At 34.6% G+C, this 18,338-nt stretch overlaps 3 protein-coding genes and 1 long non-coding RNA gene across 6 annotated transcripts; 2 read left to right on the top strand and 2 right to left on the bottom strand.

Moving 5' to 3' along the window:
- Window positions 1–263: 263 nt before the first annotated feature.
- Window positions 264–3,163, bottom strand: LOC103491128 (laccase-4-like). Its single transcript, XM_008450958.3, has 6 exons — window positions 3,038–3,163; window positions 2,500–2,651; window positions 2,138–2,382; window positions 1,908–2,036; window positions 867–1,793; window positions 264–731 (listed from the first exon to the last, which is right to left on the bottom strand). The coding sequence occupies exons 1-6, from the start codon at window positions 3,122–3,124 to the stop codon at window positions 601–603; spliced, it is 1,671 nt and encodes a 556-aa protein (XP_008449180.1). The 5' UTR covers window positions 3,125–3,163; the 3' UTR covers window positions 264–600.
- On the top strand, window positions 1,610–4,035 carry LOC103491137 (uncharacterized). 2 transcript variants are annotated; one of them, XR_007823299.1, is made up of 3 exons: window positions 1,610–1,759; window positions 1,917–2,399; window positions 3,740–4,035. It is a non-coding gene; the product is annotated as an uncharacterized LOC103491137 (long non-coding RNA). The 2 variants fall into 2 exon arrangements; XR_538016.3 differs by having other exon boundaries at window positions 1,632–1,778.
- A 4,443-nt stretch (window positions 4,036–8,478) lies between these two features.
- Window positions 8,479–9,910, top strand: LOC103491104 (uncharacterized). The gene is made up of 2 exons (XM_008450938.3): window positions 8,479–9,078; window positions 9,190–9,910. The coding sequence occupies exons 1-2, from the start codon at window positions 8,743–8,745 to the stop codon at window positions 9,628–9,630; spliced, it is 777 nt and encodes a 258-aa protein (XP_008449160.3). The 5' UTR covers window positions 8,479–8,742; the 3' UTR covers window positions 9,631–9,910.
- A 176-nt stretch (window positions 9,911–10,086) lies between these two features.
- Window positions 10,087–13,210, bottom strand: LOC103491116 (pentatricopeptide repeat-containing protein At3g09060). Of its 2 annotated transcripts, XM_008450949.3 has the most exons (3): window positions 10,662–13,210; window positions 10,401–10,574; window positions 10,087–10,304 (listed from the first exon to the last, which is right to left on the bottom strand). In XM_008450949.3, the coding sequence occupies exons 1-2, from the start codon at window positions 12,699–12,701 to the stop codon at window positions 10,443–10,445; spliced, it is 2,172 nt and encodes a 723-aa protein (XP_008449171.1). In that variant the 5' UTR covers window positions 12,702–13,210; the 3' UTR covers window positions 10,087–10,304; window positions 10,401–10,442. The 2 variants fall into 2 exon arrangements, with proteins under 2 accessions (XP_008449171.1, XP_050945275.1); XM_051089318.1 differs by having other exon boundaries at window positions 10,401–13,210.
- Window positions 13,211–18,338: the final 5,128 nt, after the last annotated feature.

Raw genomic sequence — 18,338 nt, 5'->3', positions numbered from 1 at the left:
AAATTTATTTTAGACACGCTTTTAACTTAGAAGAAAACATAATTTTTGTCATGGTATTGAGAAATTAAGGAAGATTATAAAAAAAAATATTACATTATTAGATTTAAAATTTGTTATCATCATGTAAAGTAATAAAAGGTTATATATATGTTACTTCAAAGACCTTAAACCTATTCTTAAGAGCTTATTGATGGAAAGATTACATTATTATTTTGTATATAATCGCTGCTTTGACTTCGAAAATTGATCTTTGGTAGAGGCAATGAGGAACAAAAGCACCCCTAACACTAAACTTTATTATCTACTATTTTTTTTTTCAATACAAACTCTTGAGAAAGAAAAGAAAGTGAAGAAAAAAAAAAAGAATTTTTTGTTAAAACAAATAAATTACAAAGTGAAATTTATTTCAGCAAGCTTAAGCAAAAAAATAAAAATAAAATGTAGAATTAAAGAAAAGGGAGGGGAAAGAAAAAGGGCCAACAATGGCTACATTCTTGTTTCTCTTTTGTCTTCTCAATGGGCTTTATATTTGATGATGTGATTATTATTCTTAGAATTGGGGAAATGGGTTGTTCTTCTGAAAATTGGGATCCTTGTGGATTAACATTTTGGGAGGTCCTTTGGAGGTGGAATTATTGATTCGTTTGGTCCTTTTCCATTTTCCACTAAGAAAGCCATCTTTAATCCCCATGTTGTGTGCACTTCCAGATGGCAATGCATGAACCAAACTCCTACAAAAGATAACCACAAATCATTACACAATTATTCACATTTACTAACCAAGTTTTGAGAGTTTTAGGATCGTGTTTGCGTCTATTAAATATTTGAAAAGGTTTTAATTAAAAACAAATTAGGTGATGATTTACCTGGATTATCGGCTCTAAATCTGATGGCCGTCCATCCACCAGAAGGCACTCCGACGGTATTTCTCTCAACAGGGTCGACGAGATTGAACGATTTGGGGTCATTTTTAGCGTCATAGTTCCCGATTCCTCTTCCAACCACGAAGAAATTAAACCCATGCAGATGAATAGGGTGGTTTTCTGCGGCGATGATTCCGGTATCTTGCAAAACCAGCTCCACCGTTGAGTTAAATTTCAGCTTATACAGCTTAGTCCCCCTTGTTGTCTGCAGATTCGACGGCCCACTCCCAGTGTAGTTGAAAACATGAGGTGGGTTAGCTGGGAAGTCAGTTGTAAAAACTCCATTGATGTTGAAGTAATGGGCTTGAAGTAAGGCTGTGGTTGGCATTACGAATGTGACATTGTTAATGCTAGCTACTGCTCGGCTTCCGTTCCCAGCTTTGCAGGTGGGACAAGGGTTGATTCCAAGCCCAACTGTGAAGTAAAGGTTGTGATCAATGGTCAATGGGACTTTTGCAGGATAGGTGTTTGAGTTAAGGCTTCTAAGAGAATCTATGAAGTTGTTGGCTACTGGGGTTGCATTTTGAGGAGGCGGAACGGTTAAGGTCGTTGCGGTTGTAGCTAGTGTGTCGGAGTAATGCAGCGTGGCTGTTGCGGTGTTGTTGTCGACCGCGATTGGAGAGTCCATGAAAGGGGAGGCTGCAACCAAGTACTTGCCAGAGGTTTGATCAGCAGTTATGAGGGCATTGGTGGTTTGGCCTGGGGCAATCACAATTGTGTCTGTTTTGAATGGTTTCACATAGGTAGCATCTACTTCCACAACTGTGAGCTTGTGCCCAGCAATCTTGAAGAAGAGCTCCTCATTGAGTGCAGCATTGATTATGCGCAGTAAGTAGGTATGTCCACTCTTGACAGGTAATGTGAAGCCCCCTGAGGAGAAATATTGATATTAATTTCAAGTATATACAATTCACTGTAGTTTTTTACTTTAAGTTTTCGATGCATAATGGTTGTTCATGTTCTGTGTTTTGATTGATGTTGTACCTTGTGTAGAACATTTTGAGATGGGTCCTGAATGACCATTGATTGTGTGAGCATCAGATACATTTGGAGCTAATCCTGATTTGAGAGCTTCATTGATCACGGCTTCGGTGTCGGATTTCCACCACTCAGCTATTAGCAGGATCATGTTTTAGAACCAAATCAGTCAGGTTCAAGTAAAGATAAAAAAGGACGCCAAAGATCGATGTTGTTTTACTTTCAAACTTACTTACCTAATACAACGACGACTTCTTTGTTAGGAGCTGGGAATGGATATGGCACGCCGAGCTTGGGCAAGATGACCAAAGCACCATGGACAGTCGCCCTCAGCCAAAGAATATGTGCGTGCCAAAGAAGGGTGCCTCTTTGGCCAGTAACGGTGAAGTTATACAAATAGCTCTGCCCTGATGGGATGGGACATTGTGTAATGTATGCTGGTCCATCGGCCCAACCGGTTCGAAGCTGCCGAACTCCATGCCTGAACAGAAAAAGAAAGTAAGCAAGCATCATCCTTCACTTACTCTACATATTATTACAAGTCATTTATGTTTCATCACATAAGAGAAAGAAATAGAATTTTTGGAGGAAGACTCACCAGTGAATGGAAAGGTTGTATTGAACGTGGTTGACAACATTAATAAGCACTGTGTCATCTTCCCTAGCATATATGGTAGGCCCTGGAAACTTCCCATTAACGGTGACGATTTGCTTACTGGAACAGAGTTTGGTAGTATTTTTCAAAACCACCTGCCATTAACATGCAGAATAAGAATTTGAATTCCCAAGTACGTCGGGTTTGTCTTTATTTCAGAAGTACACGGTAAAGATTGATGGGTCAATCGAAATGGTGGATAAATAAAACAATATGATATGTTGTCAGCATAAATTATATAAATAAATTTGGCAAAAAAAAGTATAAAGTTGGTCATGTAGATCCTTGAAAGTTCTGCAATTTTCTGAAAGACAAACGAAACCTTTTGAGTATTTAAAATGAAAGAAAAGCTTATACTTTTTGTCTTCCCATATCATTTTTTAATTGAAAAAGTGAACAATAACATAAACAAAGCTAGCAATTGTGTGTCAAAAGGGTCCTGCCTTTTGCTTGTGATTGATATAAAAGAACCAAGACTTACATCAAATTTGTAATGCCGGACTCGGCATTCGACCAAAGCTGGGAAAATGCAGGCCAACAGAACCAAAACTCGAAATATTAAACTCATATTTCTCTCTTTCTCTCCCTCTATTGGTTATTAGCCTTGTTTAGATGTGGGGAATGAATAACAGAGAATCCTCCCTTATATAAAGCTTAGCTCAAATGTCATTTTTGCATGGTAGGTGAATGATAGAGCTATAGTTTCTCTTAGGTCTCAAGATTTCTTGAACAATTTTCTCTTGTATGTATCTCAATGATACCTTACATTTCACATAAAGTTGCTTTTTTTCCCCTCTGATGGACTAATCGGTATAGTTCTGGAAGCCAAGAAACTCCCACAGGAAACCAATTCATTCCTGAACACTAATGTATTAGGCGTTGGTTGCTTGTATTCTATGAAACAATTTTTTCATATTTTCTACATAATTCACATTTTAGAATTTGTTCTAGCCATCGAGATAGGCGTATGTTTCCTGTCGTTCTTCACACGACGGAAACATTATACTCGAGAATGGTTTTAACTCGGGTATAATTACTGTAATATATGTTTGTTACGAGCAAATTGAGAAATGTGAGGGTGAAGGAGGTGAATACTGAATAGTAAGGTTAGAGAGAGCTTAGCTTTAGAGATTAGAAATAAAAAAAATGTTTGAGATTAATAACGTTTGGTTGTCATTTTCAGAGTTCTGGTAAAGAGGAAATGGAAGAGAAAGTGCAGAGATGAGATGAAGGTATGTTGCATTCTCAAGTAAGATAGAGAATTGATATTTTGCAAAAAAGTTAATTGAATTTATCCATTCAAATATATTTATATTATTTTATTGTTGAGAAATGGCTTTCAAGTCAGCTTCAAATTAGTAACCCAACTAATGGTTTCCATCTTCAATGCTTAAAACTAAACCATTGGTGGGTCTGTGTACCTTCTCTCGCTTTAATAAGTGAGAAAAAAGTTAGTAATTTGAATTTTGGGTTATGGAATTTGGAGTTTGAATTGGTCAGCAGTAGGTCTCTATCTATCATGTTTCTTGTTGATAAAGATTCAACCCATTGGTGTTTTGATCTTATTTTAAGAACCCTTTTAATGCTAAACTTATAGTTTATTATTTTAGGATTTAAATACTATTGTTTGTTATGGTTTCCTAATTTTTATTTGAAGGCTAAAACAATTCCTTTTTCTTACTCTTGCATTTGTATTTAGTTGGGTTGGTTAATTCTAGTTTTGATTTCTCTTCTCTTTTCTTTTTCTCAAAATTTTTAATCTGAATACTTTGTTAGGTTTACATTTTTGGTTAAAAAGTATACTTAGTATTTGAATCTATGGGATAGTTTCGACTTTGTAGCTATTTAGTCCACAAACTTTAATAAATAACTATTTGATTTTTGTACTTTTAAATTTACTCTATTATAAAAGAAAAATTGATTTTGATTGCGTAATAGGTTGTCGTTAATAATTTATAAAAATTATGATTTCTAAAAATGTCATGGAGTCACATATAAACATTTTTCGGTATTAAATTTTAAGATACCAAATTTGATTTTTTATTTTTATGTTTTTTAAAATCAAACAAAATTTTTATTGTTTTACAATCATTTGCATTTTTTATATAAATATAATGATTGAATTCTTCGAATTTTGAAAAGCTAACTTTTTTTAGTTTTTAAATTTTGGTTTTTTGTATTTGTTAGGAGTTCAAGGATAAACTTAAAAATGTATATGAACGAAATCATTACGACTAAAATCATGAATTAATTAGAGAAGTAAGTAAAAGTAAGAAATAAAGGAATGAAGATATGAGATAAAGAGATATTTAGATGGAGCGAAAAGGTGAAAAATGAAAAATGAAAAATGTAGGTATAACACATTGAATTGTGACCATACACATAAGTTGCCAAAAAAACACTCAAATCAAACTCTATAAATTAAGCTAAAACAGCCCCTAATCAAATTAGGCCCAAAATGGAACATTTTAGCTACCTAAAAAACTCATACCAAATTCCAAAAACAACTTTTTATAAAAACAGAATTTCTCAAACATATAATCACTTACATAAATTTTGTTATATAGAGAATAAATAGTTTGTCATTTTTTTTCTATTTTCGAAAAATCTATTTTAAAAACATATTTCTAGTTTTCAAAATTTGAAAATATTGATTAGTATTGAAAGCAATAAACACGAAACCGGCTTACATGAAAACTCAAGAATTGGGAGAAAAATCACATTGTTTTTAGTTTTATTATTTTATGATAATCATACAATATGTACAAGAGGAGAGGCAATAAATAGAAAAATACACAAACATAAATAAAAAAGAAAAGAATATTTATGGTAAATCTTCGCACTGATTAGTTCTAACAGTTAGAAATAGATAACAAAGAATAAAATGAAATTTAGAGACGGAAGATGCGTTGACTTATTTAAAAGAAATAAAAAAAATCAAATAATTACTCGAGAAAATCTTAAATTAATAAATATGGAGAGACAAAAGAAGAAAAAAGAAAGATTAAAATTGTACAAAAATAAAATGAAAACATTTGAAGTCATTGGATATTTTTGAAAAAATGGTTTGTGAAATGATTTGGATAAATATTTAGTAGATTAATTATAAAACCTAAAAAAGCCATTATTTGTGATTAGGAACATACCTATGCGTAGCTTCAAATCTCAAATCTCAAATTTGGGCTAATTGAGGATATTAATTTCATCAACACTCCAAATTTAAAGCTCAAACTTTATAAGATGGAAGTGTTAACATTAATTTAATTACTTACCAAAGTAAGCGTATAAAATTATTTCTTTTCAACTTTTTGTATATACTCTACTTTGGGCATACCTTTCAAATTAACAATATTTATCATTCTTCTTATTTTACACTCTCTCCAAAAAAAAAACATAATTTTGCACTCATTTCCCTACTCCAAACCAAACCTATTTGAATTTATACTTAAAAGAGTAACCGCATTGAGTACCACTTTTATGCTATGACTAATCCCCAAGTATTAGTAACATTTTCAAACAATTATAAATATAATAAATCTTATCAATGATAATTTAAACTTTTCTATAATTAAATGTGTTGGTATTGTATTATATTTGCTAATATTACAATCGTCCAATGTAAAAGTGATGAAATGCGGACATTAAATTGGTGAAGGAAATGTTTTTAATATGTTTGATTATATATATATATGGTAAAGTTGTTTTTATTGGACTTTTGAACTGTTTTTTTTTTTCTAACTAGAATTGGTAGTTTTGGTTGATTGACATCTAGAAAAAAAGAATGAAACTGAAAATTCATAATTTATTAAAAGTAAATATGGTGAATGAAAGATTAGGTTGAGAACAACAATCATGTTTGGCCTCAAAAAGGTCATAGGTTTTTGTTTGTGTTTTTTTTCAAAAGATAAAACAAAGGTTTGCTTTTAATTTTACTTCTCTGTCATTTTAGTCAATCTAAGTTTCAAACTTTGTTCTTTTATATATATATATATGTTTTTAATTTGTGGTGCAATAAGTTTGGGGAGAAAGGCTCTCATATGCCTTAATTTACTTGGGCCTATGGTTGGCCCACTAAAATGCTTGATGTGAGTAATGACCCATATTTAATGATACCAAACCAATAGGATGGACATAAGGATAGGGTGAAATGTGTGAAGTTTAGGTAATTTTTTTTTTTTTTTACTTTTTGGATATTTTTAAACAAAAGACACTAATGATAAAAGGGTGTTTGTTTTCTAGAATTGAAGTTATTTAACCATACAAATGTGTGTCAAAATAGTATGGAGGGGATGAAATTTTTTGACAAGAAAATAGTGAAACATTTTAGTCATTTTTCATTTTGGTTTTTAAGGTTCGAGGGTAAAAGTAATTATTTAGGGATCTCACATACAATTGAAAAAAAAAAAATCTTAATCAACCGATAATTACCACATAGGATGATCCATCCTTTACTAATGTCATAAATTAGAAGAGGGTATTTGAATTTGTGCTCAATTTAAACAGTGTGGCACTGCCCAAACGAGCATGTTGGAATAGTATTGATTATAAGTTTCGTTCTCGGAAGATAGAATTTTGATTCTCTACTCTACAATTGTTGTGTTGCATGTGTTTCTTTTATAGACCATTTAATTATATTATATGTTTTTAAATTTCTTATATAATATTGTTTAAGAGAAGTATTGGTGAAGATTGGGGTTGATGGAAACCATAGGATGCATCTCTTTACCCCCACTTATCTATTTTTAGAGTTTGCCATTTTTCTATCTTATCATGGATTTTTTTGTTTGCCTCCCCTCCCTTTTCTCTTGTTTTGATCTTGATTATGGTAGATTTATTGAGTTTAGATATTGTTTCATTACTCAACTAATTAGAAGGGAAAAATGTTGATAAACTCGTGCATGGAAGAAGAAGATCATCTATTATTCCTTCAACAAATTTATATAGGGGTTAGCGGAGCACATGGCCTATTATTCTTTCATGTTGTGGCTTTTGAGTCATACGTTGTGCAAATTTCAATGACTTTCGTTGTCTCCTATATTGATATTTGAGGAGTCAAATGTCTAATCCAATCTTATTCATGCATGCCTAGTAGATCATCCTAAATACAGTCAAACAATTGTATCACCCATCCCCAAATTGGCGCATCACATGATTCGAAAACATCCACTCTACCACAACAACAAAAAAAAAAAAAAAAAAAACATAAGAGTGGACACTGAAAATCCATATCTGATAACTACCAAGGTAATATGTCAACAACCTTTAGATGAGATGAATGTATGGGTCCCACATAATCTATATAATGCAAAATATGAATGAATCAACAAAATTAAATGTTATTAATAAGTAATATTTAAATGAATATGAATATACTTGGTGTGTCCTTAGTGTGTCAAAATATGTAGCGATAATGGAGTAGAACATGCAATAAGCTAAGCTAAGCCGCCAAATAATGCTTTTTATCCGCTTGAAGAGACACATTGTAATAGCCATTTTTCTTAACAGAGATGCATTCCCAAAACCACAAAAATTCTACCCTTTCTCCCAATTAGTTTGAAACCCACTCTTTTTTTTTTTTCTAATTAGTTTCTATTTTCACTCCCACTTATCCAATTAACCCCCAATTGGAATAGAATTTGAATCATAGAAAATATTTAATTTTTTAGCTGTTTATAAATACCCTTCAACCATTTTTAAAAGTATTTTTGAAACTTTAGTTAATTTTAGAATATTGTAAGTGAGAGACTTTTTTTTTTTTAATATAATTTAATTTAATTTATATTTCTTTATTTTAGAACTAAAACAAGTTTTATGATTTATAAATACATTTGTTAAAAGTTGTTAACAAACCATATCTCTTAGCAATTATTTCATATATGGGTCAATTAATTAAGGGAAACTGTAAAAATTAACAAAAAAAATTTCAAGATTTTATTAAAGATTATCAATAGGCTTTTTTAGAAAAAAGAAAAAAAAAGAATTTATTTTTTAATTTGGCCAACTGAATTAGACCACCGGAAACTATCGTAACTTTGGAATGGATAAGAAAACGAAGCAAACCCCAATATGAATCAATGATCAATAACATAAAATGAGAGGTCCAGAAGAATTTCAAGCTTTCTCCATTTTCTTCCTCCCTCTCCCAGTTCTCCTTCTCTCTCTCTCTCTAAAGAAAGATAAACAAAGATGATAGTTTTCAACCCAATTCAAACCTCTTTCACAGTCCACAAAAATACCTTCTTATTACACACACCAAAACTCCCCATTTCAAGGAACTCCTTCTTCTGCCTTTGTCAGTCCAACACTTCTGATTCAACTCCTTCCACACCACCACCTGAAGGAGATCCCCAAAAGCAAGAGATACTTGCTAGAATTGCACAACTTCAAACTCAAAAACTCCGTCTCACCGGCTTCTTAGACGAAAAATCTGCTGATCTTACTCAGTTTGCTGAAGAGGCCGATGCAGAGTTTGAGAAGATTGGTGAAGATGCCCTCAGAGGGCTAGACGAAGCCAGTGCACGGGTCGGTTTTATGTTCCGTTCCTTTCTCTCATTTGTCACCGAAATTTGTGGTTTTGAATATGACCCACTTCTTGTTTTTTTTTTCTTTTTCTTCTTCTTTAATAATGGACAGATTATGGAGAACATTGAGAGTCAGATGCAGGTCTTTGAGGAATCTATAGAGTTGAACAGACAGGAAATAGAGAAAAATGATGATATGTTGGCAAAATTTGAAGGCCAAATTGAAGAAGAACGAAATGAAGGTCTTTTCTTTAAGAATCTTAGGCCCAGAAAGCCTGCAGACATAGTGAAGGCTAAAGTGGAGATGGAGAAGATTAATGAGCTTACGAAAGAAAATGCTGGTTCGAAGACGAGGCGATATATCTATCTTGCATTCATTGGCCTGCTAGTCGTAGCAATTGCCGAATCATTCCTTTCTTCACCTGATTGGCGAAAAGTCGCTGTTCTTGGAGCAATGCTTATTGCTTTGATTTCTCAATTTTCTTATGAGCAAAGGATGTCATCTGAAATAGAAAAAACAGAAATCAAAGAGCAATCTGAGGAAAAAGAGTGAAGAAGTTAGTCTTGTTATTGCTGAAAGCATGAGGAAAAGATAGAAAATAATAACTATAGCATGAGACATAAACTCCAAGCGAATCCTCTCTGCTCGGGTCTGATACATCAAGCTACTTCACTTTTGCATCGATAACATTTGGTCTTGGTGATTATGACTTCAATCACCACGACCTTTGTAATGAACTACAAAAATTGATGCTTGGAATCGACATGACTAGTATTTGAAAAGATCTTGTATCAATATCTTAAACATAATTACATGAACTGTTTTTGCAGTAGTTTGTTTAGTGCATAAAAACCCCTTTTTGTATGTTTATGAGTTATTTCACTGCAGAGGAAAATCAAGTGCAAGTTCCAAAGGAGCTAAATAAAATAGAAAGCAGATCATATTTTTCCTGCCATCAACCCATCAATTCAAAATCTATAATAGTAAGAAAATAGAAAAAGTAGGACGTTGGTGCCTAATTGAAGAGCTTTTAAATTTGAATCAGAATCGTCTTTCTTCTAGTGACATAATTATTAATAATGAATGGCTCTATGAAATATATCACAATGGAAATGAAAATTTTGAAATCCTTGAACATCATTGGCCAGCCATCTTCGAAGTACTCGGTATGCCAAGAAAGTGCGGTCTACTAGTTAAAAGCATATGTACTAGCAGATCTGGCACAGCTACCCAGCAAGAGAGCAAACAGCCAAAGGAATCAGTATAAATCATTAGAAGATATCTAATTGAAAAAACTATCATTTGGAGGGAGGGACACTTACTTTATAATTCATTTCAACGAAGATCAAGTTGAAGACATATCGTCAATAATTGTTAAAATGTTGAGAATCCCATGGAGAAATACCAAGGGGATTTGCACTCTCTCCTTGCCAATTAGTTTTGTGATGGAATCTCATATTATCAAATAATAATTTCCTAGCAAGAACAACCAAGATCTGCATCACATGAGAATCACATCACGTCAGAGACTCTGTCATAAGAGCATATTCCGTTAAAGGGTTGTCATCAACAACTGCTCTTACAAGAATGTTCCATGTTGGGGCATTTGGAAGAATTCCACGATCCAGAGCATCATATAGGAATTCAATGGCATCTGAAACTCTAGCGCAAGAGCAGAGTCCCTTAAAAGTAATGTTATAAGAAATAATATCAGGCTGAAGACCCGCTTCCAAAATGCTGTCCCAAATTTTTAAAGCCTCAGCGCAATCTCCAGCTTTGTAAAGACCTTCCATGATGGTGTTGTGTGTTACAAGATCTGGAACACAGTTGACCTGCCCCATTCGAGTAAAAATCTCCAGGGCCACATCAACTTTTTGGGCAGTACAAAGACCGTGAATTATTATATTGTGCATTTTTACATCGGGCTTAAGACGCTTGTTAATACATTGATTCCATAAATTGAGTGCCATGTCAACCTTTTCTCCTCGACATAGACCATCAATCAACAAGCTATAAGTAATAATATCAGGCTTCAAACCCTCTTCCAGCATCTCCTGCAGTGAAAGATTTGCATCGCTAAATCTTTCTGCCTTACACAATCCATTAATAATAGTGTTGTAGGAGACTACAGTAGGGGCACAGTCTTTGTTTTTCATTTCCCTAAGAACAGAAATAGCCTCTTCAAGTTTAAAAGCTCGGACATATCCATTAATCAGTGAATTGAAAACATGAGAATTCAGTTTACGTTTATTTTTGTTCATCTGATGAATCAGTTCTACGGCTTGTTCGAGCCTCCCTTTTTTGCATAACCCATGAATCATTGATGAATACGCATAAGTATCCAAATCAGCTCCCTCATTTTCCGCTTCTTCTAATATCCTTAAAGCCTTATTCAAGTATCCATTTTTACACAGCCCGTTGATCAACAGTCCGTATGTTGTTGAATCTGCCTTTAAGCCCCTCTCGTGTAAGAACTGCCAATAACAAATCGCTTGTTCCACTTTCTTGTTGTCAAGCAACCCTTGAATCAATATGTTATAACTAACGATATTGCAACAGTTATTTTTACTCATTACGTCCCACAACTCAAAGCATTTACTTAGTTTCCCAGCTCGAAATAGACCACTGAGCATTGCATTATATGTTCTCACATCAGGGGATAATCCACTTTCAATCATCTCCTGAAAAACTTTCTCGGATGCGTCGAAGTTTCCTGCTTTGTTCAAGCCGTGAATCATGGAACTAAAAGTAAATAAATCGAGCGACCTTTCATTCTTCTTCATTCTATTCCACATCTCCATACTTTCATCGAACTTCCCGAGCTTACATAAACCATTTATCATAATGTTATATGTTTCCACACTCGGATAAACTGAAGACTCTCTAAGTAATCTCTTCCAAATCTCATTAGCCTTCAGAAAATCTCCTTTTCTGAAAAATCCATCAATCAGAATATTATAACACATAACATCAGGATTCACTCCTCTCTCAGACATTTCATCGAACAGCTCCACGGCATCCAATATGTTACCACTCTTCGCAAGTGCATTAATTAATGTACCATAGCTTAAAACATCAGGGTCCAAACCATTCTCGAACATCCATGTCAACAATCCCTTAGCCTTCTCAAATTGTCTCTTCTTGCACGAAATCTTGATCAGAATATTATAAGTCTGAAGATTGGGCGACATGCCCACCGTCCGAAAGTACGTGAAAAAGAGTTCAGCTCGGCGCCACTGATTAGATTCAACGAACGCATTAAGCATAGAATTAAATGACCTAATTCCCGGTTCACACCCAAAAATGTCAACCATGTTCTGAAACAAATTCAGCGCTTGATCGGGCATTGAACATTTCGCATACGCCTTGATAGCCGTCAGTGCAACATCTTCGGAGCAGGTGCATCTTTGAGCTCGCATCAGGTCCACGATCCGACCAACGTGAACAACGAGCTTCGGGTCGATAAGTCGCCGTAGAATATAGTGGAATACGAATGGTGAGTGAGCATAACCAGGATGCCGACAGGCCGAGTCGAATATAGCGAGTGCCGCATTGGGGTTTTTCTCTGCTTTGAGAAGCTTCAGAACCAGTGCAGGGGAAAGAACTTTTGGAAGCTCAACCATGGCAAAGGTGCTAATAATTGGAGTTTCTGTATCGATTCAGGACATGGTATGATGATTAGGTGATACTCCGGCGGGAAGCATTGGTTCCTTGACTTACGATCGATACTTCCTTCAAGATCTTCTCTTCTAGTTGGCCTTGGCCTTGGCCATGCCAGCCACAACCTCAAGTTCCGAAAATGAATGTAAATTGGCGTCCAATGGTGGATGAATGATTAATAAATTGGGGGGAAAATGTTAAAAAGGACCCGAGACGTCGTGCGACGTGATGTTGAATTCGACTAAAATTATTAATAAAATGCACTCCAAGCATTTGAAAAAAAAGCCGTCTCGCTCAAAATGAGTGTTGCTCTATGCTCAAGATGAGCGTTGCTCTCGCTGAAACTCTGCGTCCATTTTGATCAACGTTGCTCTCACTTAAATTTGTATGGGTCAGCTCACTCTTCTTCAAACTTGCTCTACGCTCTTCCTCTTTCTCCCCCACTCTCTCCCTCTTTCTCCCCCACTCTCTCTACTTTAGTTCTTATTTTGGATAGGTTAGGTTAGAGTTAAAAGGACTTTTATGTCTTTTTCGAGTTAGCTTAGATTCCGATTGAATTTTTTAAAATCAAAGTTGACCTAACCCAAACAAAATTTCTAATATTATTAAAATATATATTATAATCCATACATATTATTTATGACGTTTGTAATAAATACGTTGAATTTTGATATTTAAATATTTGAGTTTTATGAAATTTTAGTTATTAAGATGTGTTAATAGACAAGTTTTAGCATTTTAAGTTCAGTAAATAACATACTTAATAAAAGAAAATAAATAAACAACCCGTTCGGGTTGGATTGGGTTGAAAATCTTATTTGGATTGTTAATTTGATCACTCAAAAAATTTAGGTTGGTCTAAAAATTCTTCCCAACCCAACCCATTTACACTCCATACTCATGATCATTTTCTAGGGGTGTAAGAATAACCCGAACAACCCAATAACTCGGACTACCCAACCCATATTATATGGGTTGGGTTGGGTTAGTTTAAAATGTGGGTTGGGTTTGGTTGAAAATTTTGGTTTTTTTTTGGGTTGGGTTGGGTCTCGGGTTGGGGGTTGAAAAATTCGGGTCAACCCAACCCAACCCGAATTAATAACTTTTATATATATTTATTTATATTTATATTATAGATATTTTATTATTTATCTAATATTTATGGATAATGTTTAAAATGTTGAACTTTTATAGATATTTGAAACTTTGAATTTATAGATGTTTGAAATTTTGGATATGAGTGTTTATCGACATCGTACAACAATTTTAAACCGTACAAACATCAAGAATAAAAATAATAATAATACAACTCGACAACCCAACCCAACCCAGCCCATATTTTAAGGGTTGGGTTAGGAATATAATATGGGTTATTCGGGTTGTCAACTCAACCAACCCGAAAATATGGGTTGGGTTGGAAATGTCTCTCAACCCAACCCAACCCAACCCGTTTACACCCCTATCATTTTCCCTCGCTACTTTCCCTCACCTTTGCACTCTCTCTCTCACTTGCACTTTCTCTCTTCATCAAAGTTGGTCGTGTTGAAATTACCCGTATGGAGTACTGGTCATGTCATATTCGAAGAAAGAGGTAAAGGAAGAAAAAAAATAGAGGGAGAAGAAAAGAAAAAAAACAATACCTATTTTAGGTCATGTGTTACTAATGTCACTTGTATGTGCCAATTGAGATAGGGTCGATTTGGCAAAATAATATCAAATGTTGATAATTAATCACAAAATAAAATGAAATAACATGAAAGATTTGCATGAAAATTGCAAAATAATTGTAAATTGTTTGTATTAAAATATACATGTCTAATACTATAAAGAGGACTTCCGATCGAGTATCTAATTCAGATTTTTGATAATTATAATAGAAACTACAATATTGCTTATGCATCTTCCTATATTGAAAATGTTGAAGATAGTTAACTAAAAATGATGGAACTTGTGCATATAAATTCTATTGAGAGATATATCTCAATAGTTATTTTTTTATTTGGCATGAAAGTTATCTTTTTTTTTTTTTTTTTTATTTGAATGGAGTTAAAAATAAGTGTTCTTTCTTTTAAAATAAAAATTTCGGATAGTAAAAAAAAAATAAAACTTTTGTCTATCATGTTTTCATATTTATGGTCCGAATTATGCTATAAAATAAGAAGGTAATAATTGTGTAACTATGTCAATTCGAATAATTTTAATTGAAAAAAAAAAAAAGATGTGACTTTCTTATTTACTACCGTTAATATTCATCATTTTTATTCTTAGCTACATGTTTACTATTTTCTTTACTAACTAAAATAATCTACCCCACAAACACATACTATTATAATTTAAACTAAATTAATATACCCCTCAAACACAAACTATTATAACTAACTATAATAACTTAAAACTATAATAAATCACTCCTTACTCCAATTAACACCTCTTAATAACTAAGGATGCATTTGGGAGAATGGTTGGGTTATGGAAAGGTTAGTGTTATGATAAACTTAGTTTTTTTTTTTTTTTTTTTTTTTTTTTTGGAAAGGTTTAGAAATGTAGTTTTATGATAAAGAGGTGTTTGGGGAAAAGGTTACGATAGTGTTATGAATAAGATATGTTTGAGGGAAAGGTTATGTAGGTTAGGTTATGAATATATTTTTTTTTATGTAGTAATTTTTTTTTTTTAAATTCACATTGTAGAAATAGGAAAGAAATTATTATTGCTTATTTTTTTTACGAAAACGTCGAACCCCTTTTATTACAATTTTTTTTCTATGTCTAATGTTGTTAAATTAGTGAATACAATTGTCAATTTCAAAATAATTTGTTAACAAAATGTACTAATTTTATTCTAAGTCATTTTTTAGAAATACAAATTTAATTATTGCTTATTTGTAATTAGCGGTAGCGTCCTACATTTGTTTGCTCTAACGCAATGTCCATATTTATATTTATTGATTAAATTACGTAGGACTTGAAGTAAATATTGCGCAAATTGTTACTATTTGCCGTAATTTAAAATAAACATGTTCAACCGAATTGCCGTTGATGTAAAAGGGAGAAAAACAAAACATAACAAAAAAAAGTGTTCTACAATAGGAAAACAAAAAAATCAACAACATAGTGAAATGTACTAACAAAATAACAACGAATGTAGCAAAGTCAGGACATAAACTATCTAGAGATGTCGCGTAGGATGACTCTGCAAAAGCTATCCCTCTCATCATCAGGCATCTGTACGAAACCCCGCATGTCGTCCTGAGTTGGTCGTTCGTACACTCCACCGCCATATGTATGACTTCAATCTCGGACTCTCGCTGGCTTCCCCTGTTTCCCTTCGATCTGGCTCTACCCTCAAGCGCTCGAGAAGGTCGTGATGCACATACATCCTCCTAGGACATGTCAATCCCCTAGCTGTACACTGATGGAAACTCCTCGTTTCCATCGAGCATGTCAAACCCCTTACACCCGACAGGCTCGTTAGATCCCACGTCCATGAATGTCTTAGCTAAGCAACCCGTTGCCCTATAGCGGTCGAACACATATGCAAGTTTGTCGTAATAGGGAAACGGTTTGTTAAGGAGCCCCTTCGCTGTAGGATGCAATTGCATAAAAAAAGAGGACCACTTAAAAGTACTCATACGAAAATTGTGAAGTAAATGTACACTGCACAAGTAGTGGGAAGTTTAATTTATGTTTCTTACCCTTACCCAGTTATCGAAGAGTTCCTTCTCCGTAATTATGCATTTTGCATCATCGTTACAGTCGAACCCACTACACGCTGGCCCTCGCATTTCTACGATGGCCTGGAATGTCCGCTTAAGTGTCTTTATTCTGCAATCGATTGCAGTGGTTGCCCGGACTCGACATCCAGGTAATTTTTTGGTCATCATGCGTACCAGTTGGGCTAAGTAACCTGGTCGGAACGTACCACTATTCGATTTCCATCCTTCCATGGACACCAAATCCACTAAACACTCTACAAAAGTGTCCTCCTCCTCCTTTGTCCATACATGCTTCGGGGCACGCGACAATGTTGTCATACTGAGAATGACAAATGACAAAGAATTCATGGAACCCGTTAGTAATTTTACATTTCGACATTTACGACACATAAATGAAGAGGAAACGATATTATGACATATAATATATGTATATAATGCATGGTTACATTACATATAAAATAACAACAAAGTTTACGTAATTTAAATTGGCATACAATCGATGGGTTATAATTTTAAATGCATTTTAGCTAAGCGTTACGCAACTGCCATTTTGTGAACATTGCTTCAGCTAAATCGTTGTGCCAGTTAGATCACTCGGTTGTCATATCAATGTATTGAATGTCTTCTGTAGTGGTGGTCATGGCGTATGCAGAGTCCCCCTCGTCAACTTCGTCAATGTCGTCACAATTTGTTATTTCTTTGTTTATCAAATTATGGAGCAAGCAATATGCAAGGATGGTGCGACATAACACTTGGAGGGGATAGTAGGACTTCCCATGAAGTATTACCCAACAACCCTTAAGAACACTAAAAGCACGCTCAATCACATTTCGTGTCAAAGAGTGCTTCATGTTGAAGTATTCCTTTGCAGTCGTTAAGGCATTTCCATCACCATGCCACTCTTGCAAGTGGTAGAGCTGGCCTCTATATGGGGTGAGAAATCCCTCAACATTTGGATAATCGCATCACATAGATAATAATATCTTGTACCGAAAAAGCAATCATCTATGGGCATTCCATATGTAACTTCAAAGAGGGCTACGGAAATGATAATTGTAAATACCCTTTGGCACTTGCAGTCCCTTTTGTCGGGCAAGGACATCACGGAGAATTCGCAGCAGAGAATTCGCGAGTCTGCTGCGAATCCTTCCCAACCGGCAAGGACATATACGAAATCCCCTTTGGTGTCGCAGACATCGAGTACATTAGTTGCAATTTCCCCCTTCTGCATTCTGAACGTAGGGCAATCTGCTGTGGGCACGTTCACCTTTATGTACGTCCCGTCCAACACCCTAAGAAAATTTTGCAGGTTTAGACAAAGAGGCTTACATTACTGTGACATATTGATACGTGACAAATTAACAACATATACTACACCCCCTCGAAACACTTCCAACGTTGATCAGTGCAGTTGTTTGTTACGGAGACAGGTTTCTTTATCAACTCGTCGTATAGTCGTAGCACAGCCAACAGGACGAGGTTAAAATGTCGCGAGACTGTCTCTCCGGATCGTACAAATTCCCGTTGAATTACGCAATTCTTCACGTCATACGCAAGGACGTGCAAGAACATCGCAACCATTTCCTCAACATCGACAATCTTTGTCGATGAAAGACCAGCTACAATCCTAAATAAGTGGCGTAGAATTACAAATGTTCACCCATCCATGCGGGTGCTTTCGCAACACACAAAATCAAACTTGTGTATCATTTGAAAGTACGCGAGCTGCCTAATTCTATGCCTTGTATCGTATGATGTCTGTGGGAGATGCTTATTCTCGTTCATTAGTGCCTCCAACGTTAGGAGCATCTGACGTTGGGTCATTGTGAACGTAGTTAGGACTCCAAGAAGGGTTTGTTGATCCATGTGAAATTACCTAAATTGTCC

Source organism: Cucumis melo, chromosome 8 (assembly GCF_025177605.1).
Source record: "Cucumis melo cultivar AY chromosome 8, USDA_Cmelo_AY_1.0, whole genome shotgun sequence".
Classification (NCBI taxonomy): domain Eukaryota; kingdom Viridiplantae; phylum Streptophyta; class Magnoliopsida; order Cucurbitales; family Cucurbitaceae; genus Cucumis; species Cucumis melo.
This window is presented reverse-complemented; position numbering and strand designations above follow the sequence as displayed.